This window comes from Pocillopora damicornis, chromosome 13, assembly GCF_964200805.1.
Source record: "Pocillopora damicornis chromosome 13, jaPocDami1.2, whole genome shotgun sequence".
Lineage (NCBI taxonomy): Eukaryota > Metazoa > Cnidaria > Anthozoa > Scleractinia > Pocilloporidae > Pocillopora > Pocillopora damicornis.
Window position 1 is genome coordinate 20031050 of NC_142682.1, and position 24812 is coordinate 20055861.

General features: G+C 37.8%; 3 protein-coding genes across 4 annotated transcripts; all 3 read left to right on the forward strand.

Moving 5' to 3' along the window:
- The first annotated feature begins 59 nt into the window (after positions 1-59).
- LOC113664816 (blastula protease 10) lies at positions 60-6847 on the forward strand. Its single transcript, XM_027180441.2, has 9 exons — positions 60-2674; positions 2789-2912; positions 3457-3548; positions 3957-4040; positions 4541-4680; positions 5107-5182; positions 5786-5803; positions 6223-6357; positions 6711-6847. Exons 1-9 carry the CDS (start codon positions 2560-2562, stop codon positions 6845-6847), a joined length of 921 nt encoding a protein of 306 aa, XP_027036242.2. The 5' UTR covers positions 60-2559.
- LOC149035861 (trypsin-3-like) lies at positions 6814-9590 on the forward strand. The gene is made up of 5 exons (XM_089191549.1): positions 6814-6942; positions 7256-7385; positions 7801-7993; positions 8360-8671; positions 9284-9590. The coding sequence occupies exons 1-5, from the start codon at positions 6820-6822 to the stop codon at positions 9525-9527; spliced, it is 1002 nt and encodes a 333-aa protein (XP_089047675.1). The 5' UTR covers positions 6814-6819; the 3' UTR covers positions 9528-9590.
- A 675-nt stretch (positions 9591-10265) lies between these two features.
- LOC149035862 (tachykinin-like peptides receptor 86C) lies at positions 10266-18916 on the forward strand. Of its 2 annotated transcripts, none has more exons than XM_089191550.1 (3): positions 10266-10417; positions 13823-13907; positions 15908-18916. In XM_089191550.1, the coding sequence occupies exon 3, from the start codon at positions 15934-15936 to the stop codon at positions 16930-16932; it is 999 nt and encodes a 332-aa protein (XP_089047676.1). In that variant the 5' UTR covers positions 10266-10417; positions 13823-13907; positions 15908-15933; the 3' UTR covers positions 16933-18916. The 2 variants fall into 2 exon arrangements, with proteins under 2 accessions (XP_089047676.1, XP_089047677.1); XM_089191551.1 differs by lacking the exon at positions 10266-10417 and adding an exon at positions 13357-13509.
- Positions 18917-24812: the final 5896 nt, after the last annotated feature.

Here is a 24812-nt window from a genome sequence, read left to right on the forward strand (position 1 = left end):
TCATCGTAGAAACTGGAAGACTCTGGCATTACAAGAATACACGTCAACACCAAGCTGAACGTAATCAATCAGTCACTGAGTAGATTAGCTCAAATATTTTAAAAAGAGGAAGGAAAAAGAAACAACGAATTCACGAATTCATTTGATTTCATATACCTCTGGCTCTCTTGCTATACTGAAAGAGGTGAACTTGTGAATGCGCCTGCCTATCCTATTTGCTCATGGAAACCTTTTAAAAGTTAAAAGGAAAACAAAAGTGAATCATTCAACGATGTTGTGCACCGAAATTGAGGCTAATAGCAGTGAGTGAATCAAAACATTTACAAGAACACAAATTTAGGAAACTAAAGGCAGCCACGGGGACTCAGAATTTTTTCTTTGTCCCACGCTCGTGACAAGACGAAAAAACATCTTTCTTAATTCTTCACCGAGCTCAAAATTTACCATCTCTACTTTTCTGTCAAAAACATTACGCTATCGACATTGCTGATCCTAGCAGTATGCAGGACGCGTGTCATTAGAACTTCGTAATAGACCCCGCTCACCGAAGAGTCTTTGTGGCTCAGTGGTAGAGCATCAGAGCTATTCCTCATGGGGACTCAGAATTTTTTCTTTGTCCCACGCTCGTGACAAAACGAAAAAACATCTTTCTTAAAGGCAGCCAGTTACACGAATGCTTCTAGAAGTCTTTAGTAGTTATTCTCATGAAAGTAAATTTTATGAAAATCGCTCGGTGCTAGCGACCATTGCACGGTGAGTTTGACAAGTTAACCCCACACCGTTAGGCGGAAAAAGTAAATACAAGTAACGGTCTGTTAATAATTCAACTTTTGTGACTAGGACAAGATAAACGTTTACTTCTGTATGCTGTACAAATTAAAGAAAAAGGAAGGGTTTACCGCAAAAATTCTGCAATTTCCTTTGGCAAGAACAAAAGAAGAGTGTTGGAAGATTTTTTCAGCAAGTAATTTATTGTCAACAACTGAGTTGAAAACGTAAATTGGCCACCGTAAAGAGTTTAAAGGCGGACGTTTCGAGCGTTAGCCCTTCGTCAACTCAGTTGTTAACACTGAATTACCTGCTATAATCTCCCACGGACGCAGCACCACAGTTTCTTTTAAGAAAATTACCCCAATTATATATTTCTTTTCTCGGCAAGAATTGCAGAAGGTTAAACTTGTAATTTTGGTTTCTATGTAGACATATTTTCCATGACCTTTCGTTTCTCAATTTTTAATAAGGTTTTTTTTGCCCCTCTTCTGAGCCTTGCAAAATTGTTGACCAGCACGTTTTTTAACTAGCTTATGCATTCAATTTTACCGTTTTCCTCTTTATTTTTACATTTGAATCTATGTTATTGCTTGTCAAATATTCAGTCATTTCAGCTGTCTTTTCGAGTGTTTTTGAAATTTTATTGCGCGCACGCTTTCTTGCGATTAACAATCTTTCAACGTTCCGAGTTCTATTCGTTTAGAATAATTGAGGATGTATTGAACAGGATATGGTTTCACAACTAGTTGAAATACTTGGTAGTTGTTTAAACATCCGCTCAAAAAATCATCAAACTTGTTTTCACTGCAAATGAAATATCATAGCGAATGTTTTATGTGATATTATCGCATTTAATACGGTCTTTCTGACAATTAAACCATATCATTTCGATCCCTCTAAAACGCGCTTCTCGTCAAAACTAAGGTTTGAACAGTTGCAAAGGTGTTTCAAGAAAACTGAAAACCTATAAACGTATATAAGACTGTTACTATCTCTCTCTGAAAGAAACTCATCTTAAACGACAAGAAGTTCAAAATGAAAGGACTGATAGTGTTTTGTGGCCTGTTTATGGGCGCCTTTGCCCAAAATCCAGATGGCAAGTACTTATTTTTTTTCTAACTGAAGAAATATTTAGGTCAACTCTTATAAGCACATTTCTTGTAAGCAGCCGCTAAAATAGTAACGTTTTTTCTACCATCGGTACTCATTTACGTCTTTCGACAACGGTTCTACAAAACTTTTTCTTTTCATAATTTATGTTTTTCAAGCAATTTCTTAAACTCATGAGAACAAAAGTCAGGAAGGGGTGGATGTCAATAGTTTCTTTATCAAAGTCTCTTTACTGTTCGTAGTTTTATCGCACCATATATAGTTTCAGCCCCAGATTACTAAAACGCATTGATAAAACCCAAAATAAAAATCATATGCGGAGCTGCAAAATACCCGTGCCAACCATACTTCAAACGAAAAACAATAATAGTTATTAAACTCTGAACTGTGTAGTGGTAGGGGCGGCGCGCTTTACATTGTAAATGTTCACTTACTTACAATGGCAGTTACAATTGCTATCACATTAGATTTTTATTTCAGAGCCTAAAATTTGTTTACTCCGTGATCGAAGTAAATAAGACCTTACTTTTAAAAACCTTCCGATGTAACCTGGCAATCGATAGGATATTTCATTGATTACTTAATAAAAAACTTTTGGATGATTGTGTGTCTGCTCGTTTCCTTTTTGCAGAAAATATCGAGCTCCACGGACGAGATGCTGGTCTGTATGAAGGAGACATGAGACTAACGATTGATCAAGCACTAATAATCGAGAGTGGCGAGGTCAGAGGATCAATTAAAAGTGGAAAATGGCCTGAAGCTGAGCTGGCATACGAAATTGATCCTTCTCTGAGTAAGTCATTTTTGACTGGAGAAATAGATAACATTACAAAGAAAATCTATACGCATTTCAATATAAAAAGTCAAAATTTACTTTCAGAGGGTTTATTTGTTTTCGACTTCTAAGGTTCGCAGTCGAGGGCGATGGCCGTTATCCAGAGTGCAATGCGCGAGTGGGAGCAGAAAACTTGCGTACGCTTTAAGAAAAGAACCACAGAGACCGCTTACGTCTCATTCTTTAAAGGTTCCGGGTAAGAATATAAGATGATGAAACATTTCCTGTTTGGTTTCTATCTTCGTCCTCTTTTCGAACTTTCTTCTAAGATGCATTAATTATTTTCTAAAAGAAAGGATAAAATAATTTATGACCGGTCATTACTTGTTGTCTGGGGATGGGGGAGGGGAATGGGCAGGGGGGAGGTTTACATGAGTTTGGCTGTCTCACAAAAAATTTTACTTAGTCCCCCCTCCCTGAGGTCCTCTATCCCTCTTCATTGCAAGTTAATTGGCAGTCTGTCTTCTATTATCCACCTTTGTATTATGTTGGCGACAACTAAAAGTTCCTCCCCCCTCTGTTCCCCCTAAAAACTATGTGATTGCCCCCAAATCTTCCACCCCACCCACCCCTCAGGCAAAAAAATTGCGACCGATCCTTTCATGGTCAATCTAAAGGCCATTAGAATCTTTTTGACAAATTTATACAATCATCTGCTCAAATGTAGCTTATTAGAATTGTTAGTTATCATTTTATTTTTTTCTCCTGAATGCTAAATAATACGAACTTGCAATTATTAGGTGTTGGTCCTATGTTGGAAGAACCGGCAGGAAGCAACAATTGTCATTGGCCAGTGGATGTTGGTATCACGGCATTGTGATCCATGAAATAGGTGCAACTCAAATTAACACGTTGGCAAGGAAAAAAATCACTTATTTGACGTAAAAGATGAATAGTGATTGATGTGATGCTCCAGTGCCATTCTACCTTTCTCTTTCTCCTCTTGAATCAACTGTTTTCCTGTTTTCCTATATATTTTCGACCTATCATACATAAAAACGCCATTACGACAGTGAGGTGATGAGGAGAGACTGTTGTCCATTTTCGGGGTTGAATGCATCTAGGAACGAAAAGTTATTTGTGTGTAATGTCTCTGAAGTAGTTTACAAAAGCCACCACAAAATAATGTTTGATCACCGATCATGGCAACTGAACATCTGCCACAACAACTAAAAAGCGTTTCCAAGATAATTTTAACCGTTGCTGTTATTGTTGTTGATGTTGTTTTTTTTTATTTTAGGTCATGCACTTGGCTTTTATCATGAACAGTCTCGCCCTGATCGAGACCAACACGTGACCATTTTGTGGGAAAACATCAGAGAGGGTAGGTATTTGAGTCTATGATGAATTAAGACTGACACTAAGCCATCGTGCATATCTTCCTCATTCGTCCAATTTCACGATGTGTGTGAATCATATGCAATGGTTTCATGACGTTAACCCATTCCCAGTCAATGAGTTCTCGTGCACTCCTCACGGGAACCGGGAAAATTAGCTCGATATCTGTAAGGAGTTCGTTACTATTTTTGAGAGAGAGTCATGTCTTGACTATCATGATGAAGTGACACAAAATATCCCACGTCAGAGGCCACAATGAACATATTGGATCTAGAACTGAGTTGTTACTTCAATGAAAAAAGCACTCTCCTATTTGGAGGAACTGTAGGCTTTGGAGAGAAAGCATGGCGAAGAGTTAAAATCTTTTTTTGGAACAGTCACGTCTGTCTCCAAATTTAAATGTGGTTTAGTCGAAGGAAATATTCTTTTTTACATTGGAAACGTGATGAATAAAACGACGTTTAGTTGTTTTTTTTTCGGTTTCAGCCAACAAACACAACTTCAAGAAGTACAGCACCAGTATTATTGACTCTCATCAAACTCCTTATGATTATGGATCTATCATGCATTACTCATCTAGGGCATTTTCAAAGAACGGAAAGCCAACAATAGCGGTGGCCAATGGGGTAAGTTGTAAACAGACGAGGCTTTGTATATATAGCAGGTGAGTTATACATACGTACGTTCATACATGAATCTTATGAAAGGTACCTAGAACAAGAGAAAACGTATAACATAAAGAACGCATTTAAAGGAAAGTTTAAAGGTGAGCATTATGTGAAAGAATCCCGAAAATTACTGTTTAGAAAATCTTCACAAATCACGCATGTACAAGATTATAGGAAAACAATCAAAGAACTTCATGGCGAATACAAACTCGCCTCTTGTTCTGCAAGAATTATCACATTTTACGTTAAGTTTCAAAATTTCTAAACATAACTTGGAGGATACTATGGAATTTTATCCGGTTTTAGTTGGGATTCCGATTGTTCGCGAGCAATTGTTCCTACACCTCACCAGTAAAGTAGTTACTACTGATTATTTCATTTTAGGCGACCATTGGCCAACGCAAGGGACTGAGTCCGATCGATGCGAAACAAATGAGCCGACGTTACTTCTGTCAGTCAGGTTTGGAGCCCATGACATTGCTGTTATATTTGTCATTGTTGTCATTACTGTTGTAGGCAACATTATTATTATTATCAAAATATCCCAGTGTAGACAACTGTTATTTTTCAAAGCAGGATCTTAATCTTCGACCGTCCATGAGGTTGGTCAATGTTAGACAGCAAAATCTCTTAATAGATAGTGGGTTTTTTGAAACCAGACAAAAGATATGGTGAATCATGCCCAAAATTAAATTGCAATGATATGATATTAGCTGTTGTTCTGATAAAGTAAGCTTCTACCGTCAAATGGCCTAACATCCGTCAAAACGGCTTGTTTCTAACCTTTGAAAGTTAGGGGTCCCCTCCCATCAGCGCCTCTTAATCGATATTGCTCAGCTAAGATTTCAAATTTTGCCTATCAACAAATTGTTCACCGACGTTACTTACAGTTGTTTCAGTTTTGTTCACTAATAGATTTTTCAGTTTAAGATTTCATAGTCAACGCATAAATCTACCTCAAAATATATTTTTTTCAATTTTTTGTCAGTTGTAAGTTAAATAATTTATATGAGTAACTGAATAACATTTAATCAAACTCAGTGTTATCTTTATTCCATTCTAGCTCCTGTCAAACCCTCAGGTAATATGCTTTATAAATGGTCCCGGCTTTTAAATTGCGTATCAGCTTTAGAATCTATGATACCGATGTAGAAAATTAAGCTCATTGCCTGGAAGGAATCATCGTGCAACAGAGTTCCTTATCAAAACGAAACGATGACTGAAGCTATCTTTTATGATTAAATGTAATGTATACTTTGCGGTCGCTAAGTCCAAAATTAAAATCATGATTGTGACGACGAAATGTGTAATCAATCAATCAGGGAGTTGAAATCACTCAGTTAAATTTAATAGTAAAGCAAAATACCCATGTCAGCACAAATCCAACTCTAAAAACTTTGCATTTAAGTCACCTTTCTATTCCTTAGAAAAAAAAACCGGGACACCGGAAATTTCTTGACTTAATTTACCACACTTCAAATATTCGCTACTCGATTTTAGGCTCAAATTGCAACTTTGACAACGGATTCTGCACTGGATGGACCCAATCAATATCAGATCAATTTGATTGGAGGGTTTATAGTGGCTCAACTCCATCGCGAGGGACAGGACCTTCTGCGGATCATTCTGGTTCAGGTATGTCCCGCGGATCTATTGATGATTAATTTATATGCTTCTAAGTTTATTCTTGCTGTTTATACTTTTGGAGATAGCTCAAGCTCTCCCGACTCGCCTCACTTTACTCTATTAAGGAGCTACCGTAAATTAGATCTTGAGCTCGTCAGCATACGGCTACGATCAACAATGTAAAAACTACCAAGTGAGTAACTTTAATGAGAAGGTGGCATCTATTCGCTTCATCTCAAGCTCAAAATTCTCCCATCTTCCCTTTTCTGTCTAGATTTAAATAGGTTTTATCGAGAGAAAATATGAAGCCTTAGCTTTTGAGAACATCTGACCGATTACTGGTTTTTTTTTCGGCTTTTAAGGGAAGTACATTTATATCGAGACATCTCACCCACGAAAAGCCAATGAAAAAGCAATAATCAATTTTAGTGGATATTCCGGTGGCTCAGCCTGTCTTGCTTCTATTATCATATGTACGGTAATAATGTCAATCAACTGAACGTGTACCTCGGAAGTTCAAAGGTTTTCGCCAAGGCTGGTAACCAGGGAAATGAATGGAAGAAAGCTCATGTGTCGATAAATGGAGGAGGAAACGTAAGTTTGCGCTAACTAGTTCCAGTTTACATCAACAGAAAGCAATGATTTCTTATGGTTACATAAGAGACACCAGCCATTGGGCATGACTTGGGTTGATGGATCATTCTGAGCGAGCAGGTTATGAAAGTAAATAGAAACATTATATCAGTTCAGGACAGGATTCTTTTAATTTTTCCTCATTTTGCGCATGTGTTTGATTTATCCCGGCCACAGTGCGTTGAGTATTCAATAAAAAAGAAAAACAGTGCAGTTTGGCGTAACATATTTTCTAAGGAAAAATGAAAAAATGGATTTCTTTGAAACTCTTCAGATCGTTTTCGAAGGAATCCGTGGAAGTGGCTGGCAAGGAGACATTGCCATTGATGATTTCTCCTTAACCGTGGGGTCATGTGAAGAAGGAATCCCAGACCCACCCGGTCCAACCACACCACCTCCTCCTGGTAAGTTCATTAGTTGGATCTCTGGGCCTCCTTGTGACGAGCGAGGATTATTTGAGAAAACAGAGGCTCAAGATAGTTACTTATGTTTTACACGCATCATTTCGTTTAGGACAAAGCTAACACATATATCTTCTAGGGAAAACACGGTTTCTGTTATCTCAATCATCGCATCTAACTTCGAACACACTGAACACATTCCTTTCTAAATCCGGCTGGGAAGTTGAGATCTTTTTCATCTTGGTCCTCCTCGGAAGCAACTGTCGGGGCTTGTCAAACTTTTCAGATTAGTATTGCTGTGTAGCATGGGTCTCCCAAGGTAAATGTTAACTTTTACGTTTGTCAAAACACGGTCTCCTAGGAAAAATAAAACCTGTTGATGAATTGATGAATAATGACAAACAATTATTATTGATAGGTAACTGCGGATCAAAGCCAAGTGTTCGTATTGTCGGGGGGACAGTAGCTGCACAAAACAGTTGGCCTTGGCAGGCAATGTTGCGGACTACGTCTGGATTTCCATTCTGTGGTGGCTCATTAATGGCACCTCAATGGGTAGCCTCCGCTGCTCACTGTGTTCGAGGGAAGTCGCCTAGTAGCCTAATGATAAGGTGAAAACAAAAAGGACTTGGCATTTTAACATGAAACATCTTTCTTTATAGCTAATTATAAATTATTGTTATCTGATATTAGAACTTATGATCAATTTAAAGGCAAACACCTCTAATTTCAGTTTTCAAGTCTCAAAATGAAATGATTTCACTCTCCAGGCTTCTTACTGCAATTATTACATAGATCACAATATATTCAGCAATCATTCTCAATATTAGCCAGATACTGTAAAATATGAAAATTGTCTTGTGGAATACAATATCAAGCACGTTTTAGCCCTGCTACAAGAAATTGAAAACCGAAAGGAGTTCAAACAGATCTCCACATATCTTTTGTGTTTGATCTGTTTTGGTTTCTCTTACCAGATTGGGTGCTCACAGAAGAATCGGTAGGGTCGGAACGGAGCAAGACTTCAAGGTTGTCAAAATTATCTCCCATGCAAGCTATCATAACCCCGTAAGATATAGTTACGATATTGCGTTGATAAAACTCGAGAAACCAGCCAACTTGAACAAAGCAGTTGGACTAGTTTGTGTTCCAGATGGCAACAGTCCAGCGATGCCAATCGACAATTTGAGCAAGAAGTGTTGGATAACAGGGTGGGGAAGGTTAGCTTCTGGAGGGGCTACTCCTGAAAAATTGATGCAAGCATCGGTGCCTCTTGTCTCAAAATCGAGGTATGTATCCTTTGATATGATTAGCGTGTCCGACGGAAAAACTCGGATCGAAATTTTTACTCCTGAGAACAGATAATGGCAGAGTGAACAGAGCCGGAGGTCCCCCTATCGAGTCGTCAAGGTCAACGGTTTGTCTAAATTCCAATTGAGTTGCAATCCGTCAGATAGGAAATTTCATCTTGCTATGTTTGAAGTGTATTTGGATTGTGAAATAGCTAGGTAAGCTAGGCAATTGTGAGGTTTATATGTTAACCTTTATAGAGCTAAAACAAGTTACCATCTGTCTTAATCTGTTTATACACATGACGCTCTCGAAATTGCTGATCGTAGCAGTATGCAAGACGGGTATTACATTAGATTATGAACATTGTCATTGCCCAGTTCGCGGTAGAGCTTTTGTGGCTGAAAGGTAGAGCATCAAAGTACAGAGTCTGTGGGCTTGAAGTTCGATTCCTCACTGGGACTCAGAATGTTTACTTCGTTCTACAAATGATTAAAAAAAGACAACTTCACCCACACATAAACTTGAGCTTATATCAGGATTTCATCACAATTAAAGAACCGTAAAATATTCGCTATTTTGCGTGATACGATTTTGTTTTATATTTCTAGGTGTCTTAAGGGTTACCCGAACATGATCCACGACTCCATGCTGTGTGCAGGACTTGATAAGGGTGGAGTCGATGCTTGCCAGGGCGATAGTGGCGGTCCGCTGGTCTGTCAATACAATGGCAGATGGTTCTTGGAAGGAGCTACTAGCTGGGGTCATGGATGCGCTGGCCCTATGAAGTACGGTGTGTACGCAAAAGTACGTTACGTCAAGAGCTGGATCGATCAGATCATGAAGAGCAACTGAATCAAGTTCTATTTGTACCAGCTCTGAAGTGATGTCTAATCAAATAAAATTTAATGATTGACCCTGCATTTAGTTTTACAAATTACTCTCTATGATCAGTTCTTTAACGTCTTTAATCTTAAAGAGGGAAAAACTCATTTCCATAAACATTACCCACCTACGCGCTTTCCCTTTAAGGTTTGACATTAGTTTCTCTTGTAAAACCCTTTTTTAAAAGAATTGTTTTCATAGTGATCTCCTTGCGTACTTAAAAGGGAAGTTATCATCCAGATATTTCTGGAGTATAAATCTATCTATTTTTGGATATAAACATATGTTTTGCTTTCTTTTTCCTATTTCTCTGATGAAACATGCATCGCCATAAATTTTTTAAAAGAGGGTCTAAGCCGTTTAACGTTTGGATTACAAGCAGAAGTCCTGGTAATGAATTCGATATGAAGAGTTACTTGAAACGTGATTAATTGAACACTGTAATGAAAAAAGTAACCTGAGTTTACTGACGTGGTATCAAGTAACCAATTAGTGATACCATTTGAAATTTTAAGTCGTAAAGACCTTTATGCATAATATGAAGCCATTTACCATATCAGGCTCAAACTTTGTCCACACAACAACAGAATGATTATTTTCGTGACATTATTGGTTGGTGAAAATCAAATTCAACCGGGGATTGACTGCTTAAGTGGCGCCCACTCGTCTAAGAAGGACTAAACAGCTTGTAATTGAACATGTGTCGGTGTCAGCTGTCAGTTTCCAGAACCATCAGATTACGAATTAGAAAAGACGAAATCAGACATAAATTTCATTTCTTTATTCAAGTTGGGTGAAGGGCAGTCAGTTTTGCGATTTTGTGGCTTAAGATCAGTAACAAAGGAGGAGCCTCCATCCAAGTAAGTCAAGATCAACAGCGTACAAAATCTTTCATTTAAAGCTACAACGCTTGAAATGGTTAGGTACTTTTTGTCTTCCTTTTTTTTTCGGCTTTCATACGCCAGCTTCAAGCAGGTAAAAACGAAGCAAAGTTTTATTCAGTCAATGCTACAACTGTTTATTTCCAAAATCACTAAGTTTACTCGGACCGAAAACTATTTAAATAAATATTCTCACTGTAACTCGAGTCCTCACGTGTAAGTCCTCGATTTCACGATAGTTTTTCGTCTATCAACCTTTCTGCTGAAATCAACTGAATAAGGACATGCCAACTTGACGAAATAGTCAACAGGAAGAATGTATCTGGCAGTAACATGCGGCTCCTTATAAAAATGTAATAAACAACATCAAAATTGACACATGACTTGGAATAATTTTTTTTGCTTTTTTTTTCTTTTAGCCTTAAATCTTGTAAAATGGTTAGGTATGATAAAATTGTCTAGGTCTCGAAATAATTTGCCATTCAAAATCGTTTTTAAAATCAGCCGCTTATCGACGGTTTACCGCCGTTTGGTAAGATGTACTCCATAAGATTTGTCTGACTTGCACAGTCTATAAAATTCGCCATTACAGCATATGCGATCTTCATGGTCACGTACTGAGCAAAAAAAACAAAAAAAACAAAAAGGCTTCCAGGCTTCAGCTCAACAGAACTGAGGTAGCGGATCGTTCAAAGTGTCTATTTATTTGAAATATGGATGAATATTTCATCATGATGCAACATAGCCCTGAAAGCAGTGATGCTCATCGAAGGGGCAGATCTTCAAAAGCATCAGATCCTCAGCAAAAATTTAATTGCTTCTGCTGTGAAAAAAGTACCTGCATTGTCTATGTTTTTAAACGAACCTACGTGTCGCAGTATGGTACGTTTATCTTTCTTTGTTTCAATGTTTGAGGTTTCACAAGAATCAAAAATTAACATGCAAATCAAATCCAAGTGGCATATTCTGCCATATGTCGGCATATAATAACCACAGATTAAACGCTTAACTCTTGGAATAGGTAGTTTATCTTTCCCACACGAGTAAATACGCCTTTTATCTTCGATAGAATCGCTCAATTATTCGGAGCACGCATCGTCCACTTACAAAAGATGAATTGGTGTAATAAGCTGTATAACGGAGAAGCAAGTCACCGAATCGCGCTCTGTACGCCTCGACAAAGACATTTTTTGGTAAAATTCTTCTTAGGGCTGGTATCCTTGTCAAGCTACCAGCCATTTTCAATTTTTTAACCTCGAAAAGTGGTTTTTAACCCTTTAATGTAAGAAAGAGGTGGCACACAGTTGGACTTTGAGAAACGGACTTCACGAGAAAAGTTTGTAATTTTGCAATCCGCCTCAACCTCCGTTTCCCCGGGTCTTATCATTTATTCTTTGCTCTCTTTTTGTTTACACTTTTCTCTCTCTCTCGTGCATTTTTCTTTCTTAAGTAGCTTACTACTCAGCCTTTTTTTAACACTTCAATGAACTTTCATTTTTTCAGCTGACCGAAAAGATATTTGGTATTTTTGACATATACATACCTGCGCGTGGTAATTAATTAATTGGACTTTCATAAGTATGAGCTTGGAGTAGCCTTACTTTAATACAAAGAGATCGTAAAGCGTACATTCTATCCGCAATTTCCGCTAAGCCTCAATTATTTTTCATCTTACGAAACACACAGTGCAATATTCCTTGGTTAACCTCCCAGTGGAAGAGAGCTTCTGGAGAAAGCGAAATATCACTGCGAGCAAATGGAGTCTTTTTAAGGTTGAAGTCAAGTACGGTTTCATTGTTTATCTATAAAGATGATGCCAGGTGAAACAGGAAACCAAAAAAAAAAAAAAAAGGACGCGACGCTCGTGTAGACCTTATTTTCTGCACTAAGAATGTCATTCTAAATAAAAAAAAAGTCTCAATAAAACTAGCCTGATTTGGTCAACGGTTAAAAGGGTTTGCAAACATTTCAGCACACTTAGTGCGGTGAAACGTTAATAGGCGAGTATAATGAAAGAACGCAGAAAAAAAAAACAAACAAAAAAAAAACAAAAAAACGAAAGGGTCGAATTACGGTGGAAAAGAGGAACGAAGAGGAAGATCAGAGTTTCTGTACATCGTTCTTTTTCCTTGTTTATCAGTTATAGATATCGAAAGACGTTCAGCCAAAGTTTCCCAAATGCGGCTGCTTCCATCGGTTATATGACCCCTAATTTAGTACCTTAAAGAACCGACGGAAAGTGTGGAACATTCGCGAAACTAAATTCTCTCTCGGCTTTGCCGGAGGCTACCGTCTTGCGTATTATTTGTGCTCCAATCTCCCACAATAAATCATTAATCAATCTACCATAAATCGGTTATTGGTTGGCAAGACTGGCAGGTGGTTTAATACATCCCCGATTCCATTTGGGGAGAAACCCAATTGTCAAGAACTCAAGCAGTTGTATCGTTAACCTGTTGCAAGCCCCAAAAATCAGCATCAACTATAGCTAGACTGCTCAACCATTTTTTATTTTTGTGATATAGAAATGTGCCCCATCGAAATTGACCCTTGTTGTTTTTGTCAACAATTTTGCTGCTCTTTGAAGGTAAAAGCGTACTATAAAGCGATCCTGGCGTTGAGTTACAGGCCATCAGGAGTAGAAATTGACTATTGCTGCTATTGTTTTGTACTTTTCTAACGGTATCATCATGATGAACTGATAACCAATCGAATGCACTGTGAGTTTTCTGCACGGATAGTAGTCTCCAGTCTTCTCTTAGTATGCTATCTTCCTGTTTTTTTCGTTCCCAATTGACAGCCCTCCCATGGGAAATTTAACACCCTTTTGAGCACTTTAAAACAAACATGTCATTAAAGGATGGCGTTAATAGGGCAGAAGGTAAATTGGAAACTTTTGAGGAACAATTTACGAGAAAGGCAGCAAATTAAACTTAATGGCGATAGTACAGGTGTCTCTTCAGAGAATTTCAGAGAAAACGTAATTCAAGTGAGATCGGTATCAAAGGCTGAAGAGACTCAACCAAACCATATACAAAAAAGCACAATGAAAGGAAAATAACCCGCCGCGCGTAAGTGCACTCTTTTATTTGTCAAGTCATCCTTATTAAATTCTTAAAGGTAAATTGGGTGGTTCCGTGTAAGAAATGCAAATATTTGTATCACCTGGGGGCGATTCAACATAGATTTCAAAACCATGACATATTACACCAGTTTTTGCACTCGTATACTCATTTCAAATCTTTGATCTGAAGTTCTGACTTACTTAAATCTGAGGTCATTGCAACTGAGTCGATTTTTCAAATAACAAACTTTACTTGACATGATCCTTTGCTGTCTAAGGTAACGTTTAAATCTTCTTCATCTTATTCATTTTGCATAAAGAAAAAACTCAGAGGGATTCAAATATCTTTTTTTGATCCGATCGCCGGTGAGATGAAGCCGAATTGGTGCCTCCATTTGGAATAAGGCAAGTATAATTTTTACTTCAGTTCAAAGCATTTGTTGTTCTAAAGTTTATTGCCAGCACAGCTGTTGTTAAATTCTGTTGTTTAATTTCAAGGAAACTCGACGACGAATTAATTGTCTATCTTGAACACTGAAGCCTAAATTTTTAAGAAATGCAATTTTCAAGTCATGCAAATGATCAATATCCTTTGTTAAGTTTTGTGGTAAATACATTCTCCTTCACGACCATTGTTAACTTTTATAATTTAAACCGCGTTTCATTCTTTTTAAACACGATCCTTTTTTAAGTCATAAGAGCGGACTACTGATGTGCGACTCAGCCAAGAACTATTGGCCGAATTTAGATTATTTCTGCTTTTGTTCGTTCAAATAGTAAGCTAATTCCTTCAGGTAGTTATAAAAAGAAGAAACGAGAGATTCTGTGAATATAGCGTGTTATCGCTCAACTCTCCGCTCCGAAGTCCAGCTGAATTTTTAAAAAGTACGAAGTCACGAAAGAATTTTACGAGCAAAATACTTCCTCAACAGGAACATTTGGAAATAATTTTGCTTCATGCAGCAATATTTGACGTTTAAGATAGCTTTTGCATGAAATAGAAGTGAAGCTAAAATAGGCTTCATGCACGAAAAGGAATTTCCACGGAAATTATTATTAATTTAAGCTGTGTTCAGTTGTAGCTATCGTAACAACGGAATTAGGACGCGGCTAACAAATTATGAAATGAAAGAAAACTTGCTCCTTTCTTAAAAAAAAAAAAAACTGTGTTAAATGCATTACATAAAACGAAAAAAAAAAATGCAAAAACAAAAGCAAAACAAACAAAAAAAAAAAAAACAAATGAAGAGACCACCACCCCTCCGCCCTCCGCCCTCCGCCCTCCTTATATCATTACTGTCATCAGCGGCGCTCCCTGCTGTTAGTTTGAGACTATTAAAGGCTATTGGAAAAACAAATTTCGTCATGGGTGTAAATTCACTCTTCGTAGTGATCTACAGTCGGAGTTAAAGCAGTTGAATTTTCAGAATATCATGTTTTCCAGAAATTTCCATGATTCTGAAATTCACAGTTTAAAATGAAAGATGACACAGAATGATTTATGCCACTGTACTTCACCGGAAAAAAATACGTTTTTCACGATATAACCTATTTAGCTGGTAGAAACAAAAAAAATATTAAACAACACTTATTTGATCCTGTTAATAACAAAAAGTTTCGATGACTATCAGTGTCGCCTTCACAGGCCTGGTGAGTTCCGTTTGAAAACCTGCGAAACCATAAATAGACAGTCCATGACGGTCCGACATAACAGATAATTACAATGAATATCAATCGAACTTTTCTTTTCTTAAGAAAAAAACATGGTTCATAATTTTTTTCCTGTTTAAAATGGACGCACGAAAACTTTCCAACGAACACGAAAACTTTCCAACGAACACGGAGAAACGCTCACGGGTTAAGTGAGAGGATTTTTTGTGCAGCATTTTGCGAAAGATAGGAAATTCTTTTTGGGTTAGACAGCACTTTTTCTGTTCTACTTTTTATGCTATTCCCTCAGATATATCTCTACCGGATTTGAGAATTTTCAAAGAAAGGCTCAGGAAATAGTTTCCGCCTTTATTCTCTAAGCGAGGAAAAGATGAACTTTTCACACCTGGAATCTAATCTATTTAAAAAAAGTAGAAGTGAGTTGCTTCACAAAACCGGACATTTATTTTCCGGAAAGAAAGGCCATTGTCTGTTCATGGCTCTCTTTTTTCAATTTTGACCCTTGTAATCAACAACAAGGCTATTCGTATGTGAGCTCCTTCGAAATGACGTTTGGCTTTGCTTCTCCCTCGATTCCTAAAACGCATCTAACCGTTGCACAAGGCCTCGAGATAAGAGATAACAATATGAAATCAAGTTCCAAGTATCTGTAAATTATAAAGCTGAAACGATTTTTTTGTTTCAATCTCGCTTCTGAGTTTCATCTTATTTCGATTTCCTTCCTTCCATAACAGACAAAAATATTACATTCAGATTCGCTATGGTAACAGACGAGGCCAAAGTGATTTTGACCGTGATCTACGTGGTAACAATGGTCGTTGCCTTTGCTGGTAACACGCTTCTGATCTACTTCGTGTGGAAGAAACCGGAAGTGCGATCAATGACCAGCTCCATGTTCGTCAACATGGCGGTGGCTGATTTGTTAATTACACTAATTGTAATGCCTTTCTCCGTTATTCACCTACACAATGGCGGCAAATGGCTTATAGTTCATGATCTGGCTGGAGAAATAACATGCAGAGGCTTTTACTTTGTTGCAATGGTCACTGCGACTTCTTCGATACTGTGCCTGGCGTTCATGGCTTACGACAGATACACGGCGATTCTTCACCCTTTCCGCCCCCTTCAATGTATTCGTAAGGCAAAGTACGCTGCACCTATCATTTGGATTCTCTCAATGCTATTAATGTCTATAATTCTTGTTATTTCGGATTTTTATCCGTTGGAGGACTTTTGCGGTTTCAACTTTGACATCTTGGGAAAAGAGAGCACCACAGTTCGTGGCGGGATTTTCGTTTACTTGTTTGTAGTCCAATATTTTTTGCCACTAAGTGTCACATCCATCCTGTACGCTAAAACCGCTCACAAATTGTGGTTTCGTCAAGTTCCTGGGAATTATTTGTCACAAAATCAGAGGCAACAGGAAATCGCCAAGAGAAAAGTGGTCAGAATGCTTGTCATCGTTGTCGCTGTATTTGCTGTATGTTGGCTACCCACGCAATTCTTTCAGCTGTATCAGGTGATCAAAGAAACGCAGCCATTGCCTCCCTTTGCTATGTACCTCTGCTACTGGTTGGGTCATGGTAATAGTGCCATAAACCCATGGTTGTACATCTCCTTGAGCTCAAGGCTCCGCCTAGCGTTTATCCGAATGGTAAAAAAGAAATTCAGTCGGCCAGCCGGAAGAGTGCGTTTGAAGAAGACAGCGGCGACAACTAATCTCCTAACACATGGAACACATGTGGAGTCTTCTGTATAACATGGAAAAATTGAAACAAAACAGACTACTGCAAATACAAATCTGATAAAAAGGTATAAGAAGTTCAGCAAATTTTGGGTGATTAATTTGATAGCTTTAAATCCATTCATTGCCTTGTCTTCATTTATCACCCTATTGCAAGTGGTGTACCAATTTCATATTGATGATTCAGTGATAAAAATTTCTAAACGTATCAGCTAACGGACATCATCTCTGGTAATAAAATACAATCTTTACTAACTAACGAGGAAAATGCTCAGCAGCCAGCAAGGAGTTCTGCAAATTTATTCACAGAATTGAAGTCTTCAACGCGCAGCCAGTAGAATCAACAATTTTCTTCATTTGCCTGGCATAATTATTTTTTGCAGTAAGGGTCCACACCATTTGGCTGTTTCAAACTCATCGGAGAAACTTAGCGTAAATAAATTGAGATTAAAGTATAAATTGAAACTAGGGAACGGTCTCACGTGATATTTCGGTCAAGTGAATGTGAATAAAAACTATGTACGTGCTCAGAAATAAATGTGGGAAGTAATATCTCTTATTCTCACTATGTAGGAATTTTGTTTTTGAGGTCACAACCTTACGGGACGATGAGTTGAGGATTTCCGAGTAACTGCACGTTGTAACATCATCCAGTGTGGTAAAAAGTAACTTTCACCTCAAACATGAGAGTAGTTTGGTTTTGTAGTCTCGTTTGGGATGGGCTTTATAATTAATTAATAATTTCTAGGTTTGATCTTAGCTCATGACAGTAAACACCTTCCCACAAAAGGTTAAGTCAAACTAAAATTGTTATAAGGGAGCATGATACTGGAACTATTTCATCAGTGAGCGGGTCCTGCAACGGTGTCTAACTGGCCGTCGAAGACATGTCATGTTGTTTTATTATCTCGATAACTTATAGTTTTTTTTTTAATAAAGGTAATTGGAGGGGAAGGTGTTATAACAGCGACTTACCGGCGGTTAGGGGCAAACCAAGCTGTTCTGTTATTATACAACATGACTTTTTCTTAGCAAAGAGGGGGGTCGGTTAGAGCCAAGTTCACTTCTCCTTTTTCAAGTTATGCTCTTGGTTCTATTTAAAAGAGACAACTGACGCCGGTGGCCAGCCCGATCGAAGCGCACATTCTTATCCATTATTAAACTTTTCATCACATTGTACAAATTATTTTAAAAGAAGTTAAGATACATGGCCTTAACATTTTTCGCAATCTAAATTTTGTCAATGAAAAAAAAATTGCCTTCTATGTAATCTGAGTGTCATTATTAATTGATTTAACAACCCGAACTAACTAAGTCACTCCACGAACATTTTTCTCCTTTCCAACCATCAAAAAACTTTATCACCGTTTTGACTGAACTTCCTTACCTCTCTTAATTTCTGCAGCAGTTTTTTTAAAGAGATAAATATATCTTATTACACGTTTTGGTGTGTAGTATCGCTGAGTATTTTTCCGAGTTTACAAACAACGATTGAAAATACCCAGCGATACTATACACTAAAATGTCTAATAAGTTATTTATTATCCAACGGTCTTTCTGTTCAATTTTCAAAAAGCGGGAAAAGAAAAGCGGATAGTGGAGGGTAGCGCGCAGCCGACTGGTTAAATAGGGTTTTTTTACAGCTCAAAATAACCAACTGTCCAAATAACCGTACAATATCGCAGGATACTTGAAGTCTATTCGCCTGTTATTTGTACTCTACTTTGTGCAGTTGGATAATGATAGCTATTAGCCTCGTCTTCGTAAAAAAAAACTTCCATTCTTCCAGTAATGAATGCAAATCAATATTTTCACGCTTAAGCCTCGTATAGTCGTATTATTAATTGCCAATCTTGTGACTTCCTTTTTATATTTGTTGTCAAAACATTTAGTTGCGGTATAATTTTTTAGTTTTACTTTAATGAAGGGGTGAGTAAAGATTATAAAAATTAATCTGTAGAAAAATGCAGTTCCACCAATGACATTATAGAAGTTAAAACGTCTCTCTCTCTCTCCCTCCTTCAGTTTTGTGCCCAAAAAAATAATTGGATATGTCAGGAAGTTGAACTAAATTATCACCGTTTCAGTCCATGAAATGCTGAAATATGCACGCATTTTGATTGGTCTGTGGTCACGATCTTTTGGAGGCAGACGCATCGATGACCCCACCATTGTTTTCTTTTATTTATTATCAAATCAAACAAGCATGTTGTCGTTGGTCTGTACAGTAACAGATCACAGAGTACGTCAAAATGTGGTAGGACCATCGGTGAAAAACCTTGGTGCTCAGCTGTCTGTTTCTTCAGTGTATCGCGGAAAACTTACTAGCAATGTTATTATCCAAACTGGAGTAAACCAGTGCGAAATTTAAGTCTCGCTCTTTGTCAAAATGCCCCCAAAATTTCCCTTTGTTTTTCATTAAACTATTATGAAAGATTGGAATAACAAACAGCATAAGCTTATATCTATCTTCGCTTTCTCCTACAAGTCATCCAAATTTTCCACATTTAGATACTTAGTCTCGCCTATAGAACGAAATAAACGCCCCCAAGCTCTCCTGAATCTGGATATTCTTTGGTGGCATAGGAAAGTGTGACAAGCGATTTTTAATTATTGCGAATAATAGGAATAATATAACCAGAATTTACACTCCAAACTTGAAATTTATACTTTGACGGCGTCGAAAGACAACGTGGTGTCGAAATTTCGCTCAGAAGGAGAAGAACAACAAAAACAGAGAACTGGGCGTTGAAGCGTCTTTCCTTTAACACGTGCAATCCCAGTGCATTATTGCATAGGGAACAGAGGTTATTTAGGAACAAAAGCATTCATGAAAAGCAAAACGTTCATGAAGATCTGTGGGCCAGGCGCTCAGCATACTCGACTACAAGTAGATATAGATACGATGTATTTGTCCGATAGGTTCACTTTTACTTTACTTGCCTGTCATGAATTAATGCTACTGCAAAGGTCTTTTCAAAACCTTTAAAATGAAATAAAAAGCACAATTATGTTTGCAAAAGCGACATACTAATTCAATTGATCAGCGCTACCTGAAACACGAAGGAACATCGACCGGACTTTGTCGATAAATTGAAGTTTTATAGCCAACAACATCTTGGATTATCGTCAGTGCTTAAGACGCGGCTATGGAGTTGGCTCGCAATTACTTCGTAACATGCAGCCGGCTCATTCCTCCTTATTTATTCCAGTTTTGCAAAGTCTCCTTTCTTAACTCCTGTAATATTATTTACTGCCCAGTCCAGGCATCCATCACTTTCCTGCTCCCACAACACCAACGACTTTCCAATTTTTGTTTTAATAACATTTATCGTTTACACCGTGTATATACAGTTCTGTGTGTTTATCTTAAATGTAGCGCTCATAACGCAAATCAGTTATAGGAAACTTTCGCTATCTTACATTTACCAAATTTGTAGTAAATGTTTCATGTTATGAAAGAGATTACAGCCTTGATTCTTTCCGGACAGCTTCCTGCTCAGGTGATAAAAAGGCATTTTCATTTTCAGTTTCTGTTTTGTCTGTGGCTAAACTTAATATGATAAGACTGTTATTACTGAGTAAATAATCAGTAAAGGGAACAAACGTGGCCCCTAAAATCTTTTGACGGAGTGCTTGTATTTGGACAGGCAACAGGTGAAGCTTGTTAACCAATCAAATTCCAGCAGGACAAACCCTATTCAATGTTAAGTATCAGCAGGGAACATAAAGAGGCTCAAATTAAGGCAGAATCTGCACTTCTTCCAACTGATAACTGACTGACGATAGAAAAAGAAACACTTCGTTCCTTTCACCAGTTCTGTTATGGAGAGCGCCCATGTTTTTTAGAGTGCGTTGCGTTACATAATTATTAAAAATAGAACGAAGAAGTTTCTAGAACATTTAGTCATGATGACTAAGCGAGAACTTTAAGGAGAACCTTCTAGAACCGTGACTCAGCATATTTTTGTTATGATGTAATCATAGTGTAATGTTTCTAAAAATAATAATATTACAGATCTCTAGAACATTCTAGAACTTTTCAGAAAGATATATAAGGAGTCACGCTAGCTTAAAGAAATAGGCCTTTTAGTGAGCTATAACTGCTGTTGCGAAGAGCCCAGAGGAGCGAGAGCCGGACAGAGTTGTTTACTGGAATTGAAAGCCGTGTGGAAGGCTACGTGAGAGAAAGAATTACGGACGTCGACAGTTTGTTAAAGATTTTCAAGAGAACTGTGAATTGTGCGGTAGTGCACTGAGATTTAAGTGATATTATTTGTAAAGGGCTCTAAGTTATAGGGATACTGATTGTATTAGCATTTATATCGCTCCGTAGATAAGTGAAAAAGATAGTTATTGTATTGGTTGTCGATATCGCTTCGTAGTTATTACGTTGGTCAATAAAGTAGTTGAGTTGTACGAGTTGTATCTTTCTGGCGGTTTGGAAAATACCGTAACAGTTCCCAACTGCGAACTCTCAGTTGGGAACTGACAGATCGGAAAAGCTACATTAGACACCCACTTTAATCCGCTGTGACAACAAATTAGCCATGTAAATATATTTTCCAAAACTCTGATCACAAAAAAGTCTTAGCGAAAACCGTGTTACCACGCAATACATGCGAAATAAAAAATGATAATAATTTGAACATTTTTCAGTTATTTTGAAAACTGATAAGTCTTTAGAAAATATCCATAGTGATGGCGAAGGCACTCTGCACGCAACAATAGCGGCATAGAAAAAAGTAAATATATTTTCGGTAATTTGTATAACAAAACTAGGGTACGGTATGCTACCATGCAATCATAAAAATATAGGAAGAAAGATTAGAAAATGAAATTACCAAGATTGACGTAATTTGAAGTTGAAACTGTAAAAATTTGAAAGAAAGATGTCATCAAGGTGTTTTTGTTGAATTTTACATAGCGATCACCATGCTTGAATCGTCACGCGTCGTGGATTAGTAGTAAGAAACGAGTACATACCAAACGAACAACGCTTCATTTTTTTGTTAGAAACGGAGAACGATTCCCTTTGTTGTTAGAAACGAACAACGCTTTTAGAATCGTTACTCATACATATTTCTATTCCGAGCATACGATCGATTTCTGTGTAGTCAAAGTCTTGATGGTATTGTTAGAAATCAATAATGAGTTTCTCAAGCTTACGAAACGTTCGTGAGTAAGAAACGGTTACATACCAAACGAACAACGCTGGATCTTTTTGTTGGCAACGAACAACGTTTCTCTTTGTTGTTAGGAACGAACAACATTTTAAGATTCTTCATGGTGTTGTCGGAAACAAAGAGCGCTTTAGTGATAAAAATTTCTCAACGTTATTGCCTATTAACAGTCTGAAATTCAGATCTTTTAGTATTTGTTTCTTCGGGCGACTTGACTTTTTTTTTCGGGCGACATAGCTAAAATTCCGGGTAACATGAGTCAGGTTTCGGGCGATATGACTTCGGGCGAGATGACTCTCGGGCGACTTGACGGTAAACCATCCTGTCAATGTTGCCTCATCAACGCATCGAAAGTGTCTTGAATCGGGAGATTGTTTAAGGCAGAAGATATTTTAATCTAGAAATATCTACTTTTCTTTCTCAAGATATTACTTTTGGTCATTTTTCATCACTTGCCGCTAGATGACAAACCAGGTTTAAGAGAAGAGGACGACAGGATTGGTTTCGTTCTGTATACAGTCGACTTTTCACTCTTTTAATTACACTTGGAAAAAAACAGAAGAACTGAGGTTCGAGTCCTCACCTGGTTATAATATTATAATATTTCCTTTCTCCCGCCTTCGTGAAAAATGGCTTAAATCTTTTTCCAAATTGGGAGAAGAGGAAAGAAATTTGTTGATGGCCAGTGCCAACAACAACAATTCGTAATTTCAAGTTTTCCACATCTTCGTGGATGAGACGAAGGCGGTAAGAACTGAAACGTGCCACACAAAGCACAGTCCAGTGTGACACTGATGTGAGTTATTATTGAAGTGACCCACGGCAACTTTTATTTTCTTCATACTGATAATTGGGACGCCAACGAGAAGTCTGTCCTCCAATTGAACATAGGTAAGAACTCATCAAAATGAGTGTGATTCATCTTGTTATACAAAGCTATGGTGGAGTATGGCGAGTGTTTATCATCAGGCGCAGAAAAAGTGGAGATCTAAAGTGGAGCAGCGTGAGGAAGTTCATAGGCATTACTACTCAAGCTTTCAAAGCAATCGGTTGGCTGTTCGGTCAAACTTTAAGAGGTTGGCTTGCGGAAGCTCTTGAGTTGGTTACATCACGAACAACCTTTCCTTATAAAAATTACCAAATGAAACCTGTTAATTTTGATGGCATGGTTTTATTATTTATTATCGCGGCTTAATGCGTCTGAAAGTCGTGATGATAAAATTATATTTTATCTGTTTTTATTTCTTTTAACATGAAAAGTAAGACAAGTGCACTGTGTCTGATCAAAGTTTCTCTACTCACCAAACCTCTATGACCTTCGAAATATAAAATGTCATTTTCTCAATGGGCAACTAACTGTGGGTTCGTTTTTTGATCGGAGTCAGTTGAGAAGTGATTTGGCCTCTGAAAAATTCAAGCACTTGAAAGCAAGATTTCTTGGAAACTTCAAATTTACTAATGCAGAGATAAGCATTAAATATAGGGAATTGTGGATCAAATGCATCTATTAATGATGCATGACACAGAAAGGTTATCATGAGGATGTAAAGTATGAGAAAAGTGGGATGATAACTCTGAACAAATTCCGGCTCTATGCTTTTCCTTCTGAAAAACCAGAAGAGTCTTCATTACGGACATAAATGCGATGTTTGTTTTTCCGAACCGATGTTCATCAGAGTTGTAATCCTTTTAAGGTCTTTTAACCCTCCTAATGTAGCTGACTTAAAAATTGATCACGTAGGCATTTTCCTTCGCACGGTTCAACTGTACCTGCAACTTCTGGTCATAAATTTGTTGCTATAAGTTTCTATACAGACCCAAGACTGCACATTAAATGACTATTCCTCGTTCTTTCATCCATTGCTAAGGCAACCAAGCCACCACATATATAGATCTAAGACTAAACACGCAAATCCATTATTCCTCGTTCTTTCATCCTCTGCCGAGTGAAACGAGCCACTAGTAATACTACGAAGGACTTCACGCGTATGTTTAACGCGTAGGTTTATTATTCCTTGTTCTTTCATCCACTGCCCAGCCAAACGAGCCTCTAGGTACAGTCGACTCCCGTTATTGCGGACAATCTCGGGGGGAGATTTTGTGTCCGTAATAGCGGGGTACTAGAGGAAATAAATTATTTGGTCTTTTAAAGTTCACATGGCAACCAGGTGAACAATCAGATATGGTTTGATGCTACTCTGGTTTGCAGATTTAATGAATGTAACCAAAGAAGTTACAATTCATAGACCCAACGTTTCGACACTCCTGTCTAGTGCCTTCATCAGGGTGATCTGAACCTCGCAACAAGAGGTCCTTTTATACGATCACTAATTAGCTGCCTTTTTTCTGACGAGGTTTAAATGGGCGTTAGAAAGTAAGCCGCCACCATCACGATTTAAAGGAGCGTGGGCGGAGTTAATATGCCAAGCTTCCAAACAAAGGCGCTGATGGTAATGCCGATTGGTGGTGATAATTTTAGATTTATCCCACCCAATCGTATAGTAAGTTAGGCATGTGTGCTCCGATAAAGCTGAATTTTCCTTTTTTTGCAAAAGAAAACCGCTTTTTGATGCTCTTTCAAACATGTACTAAGCTGACGTTTGGTCTGTCCGATGTATTCGTTGTCACAGTCGTCTCTTTTACCAATTACTGTGTTCTGTTTTTCATCTGTCAAATGACGACTTCCGTTAATCCCCTTTATAGTAGATAATA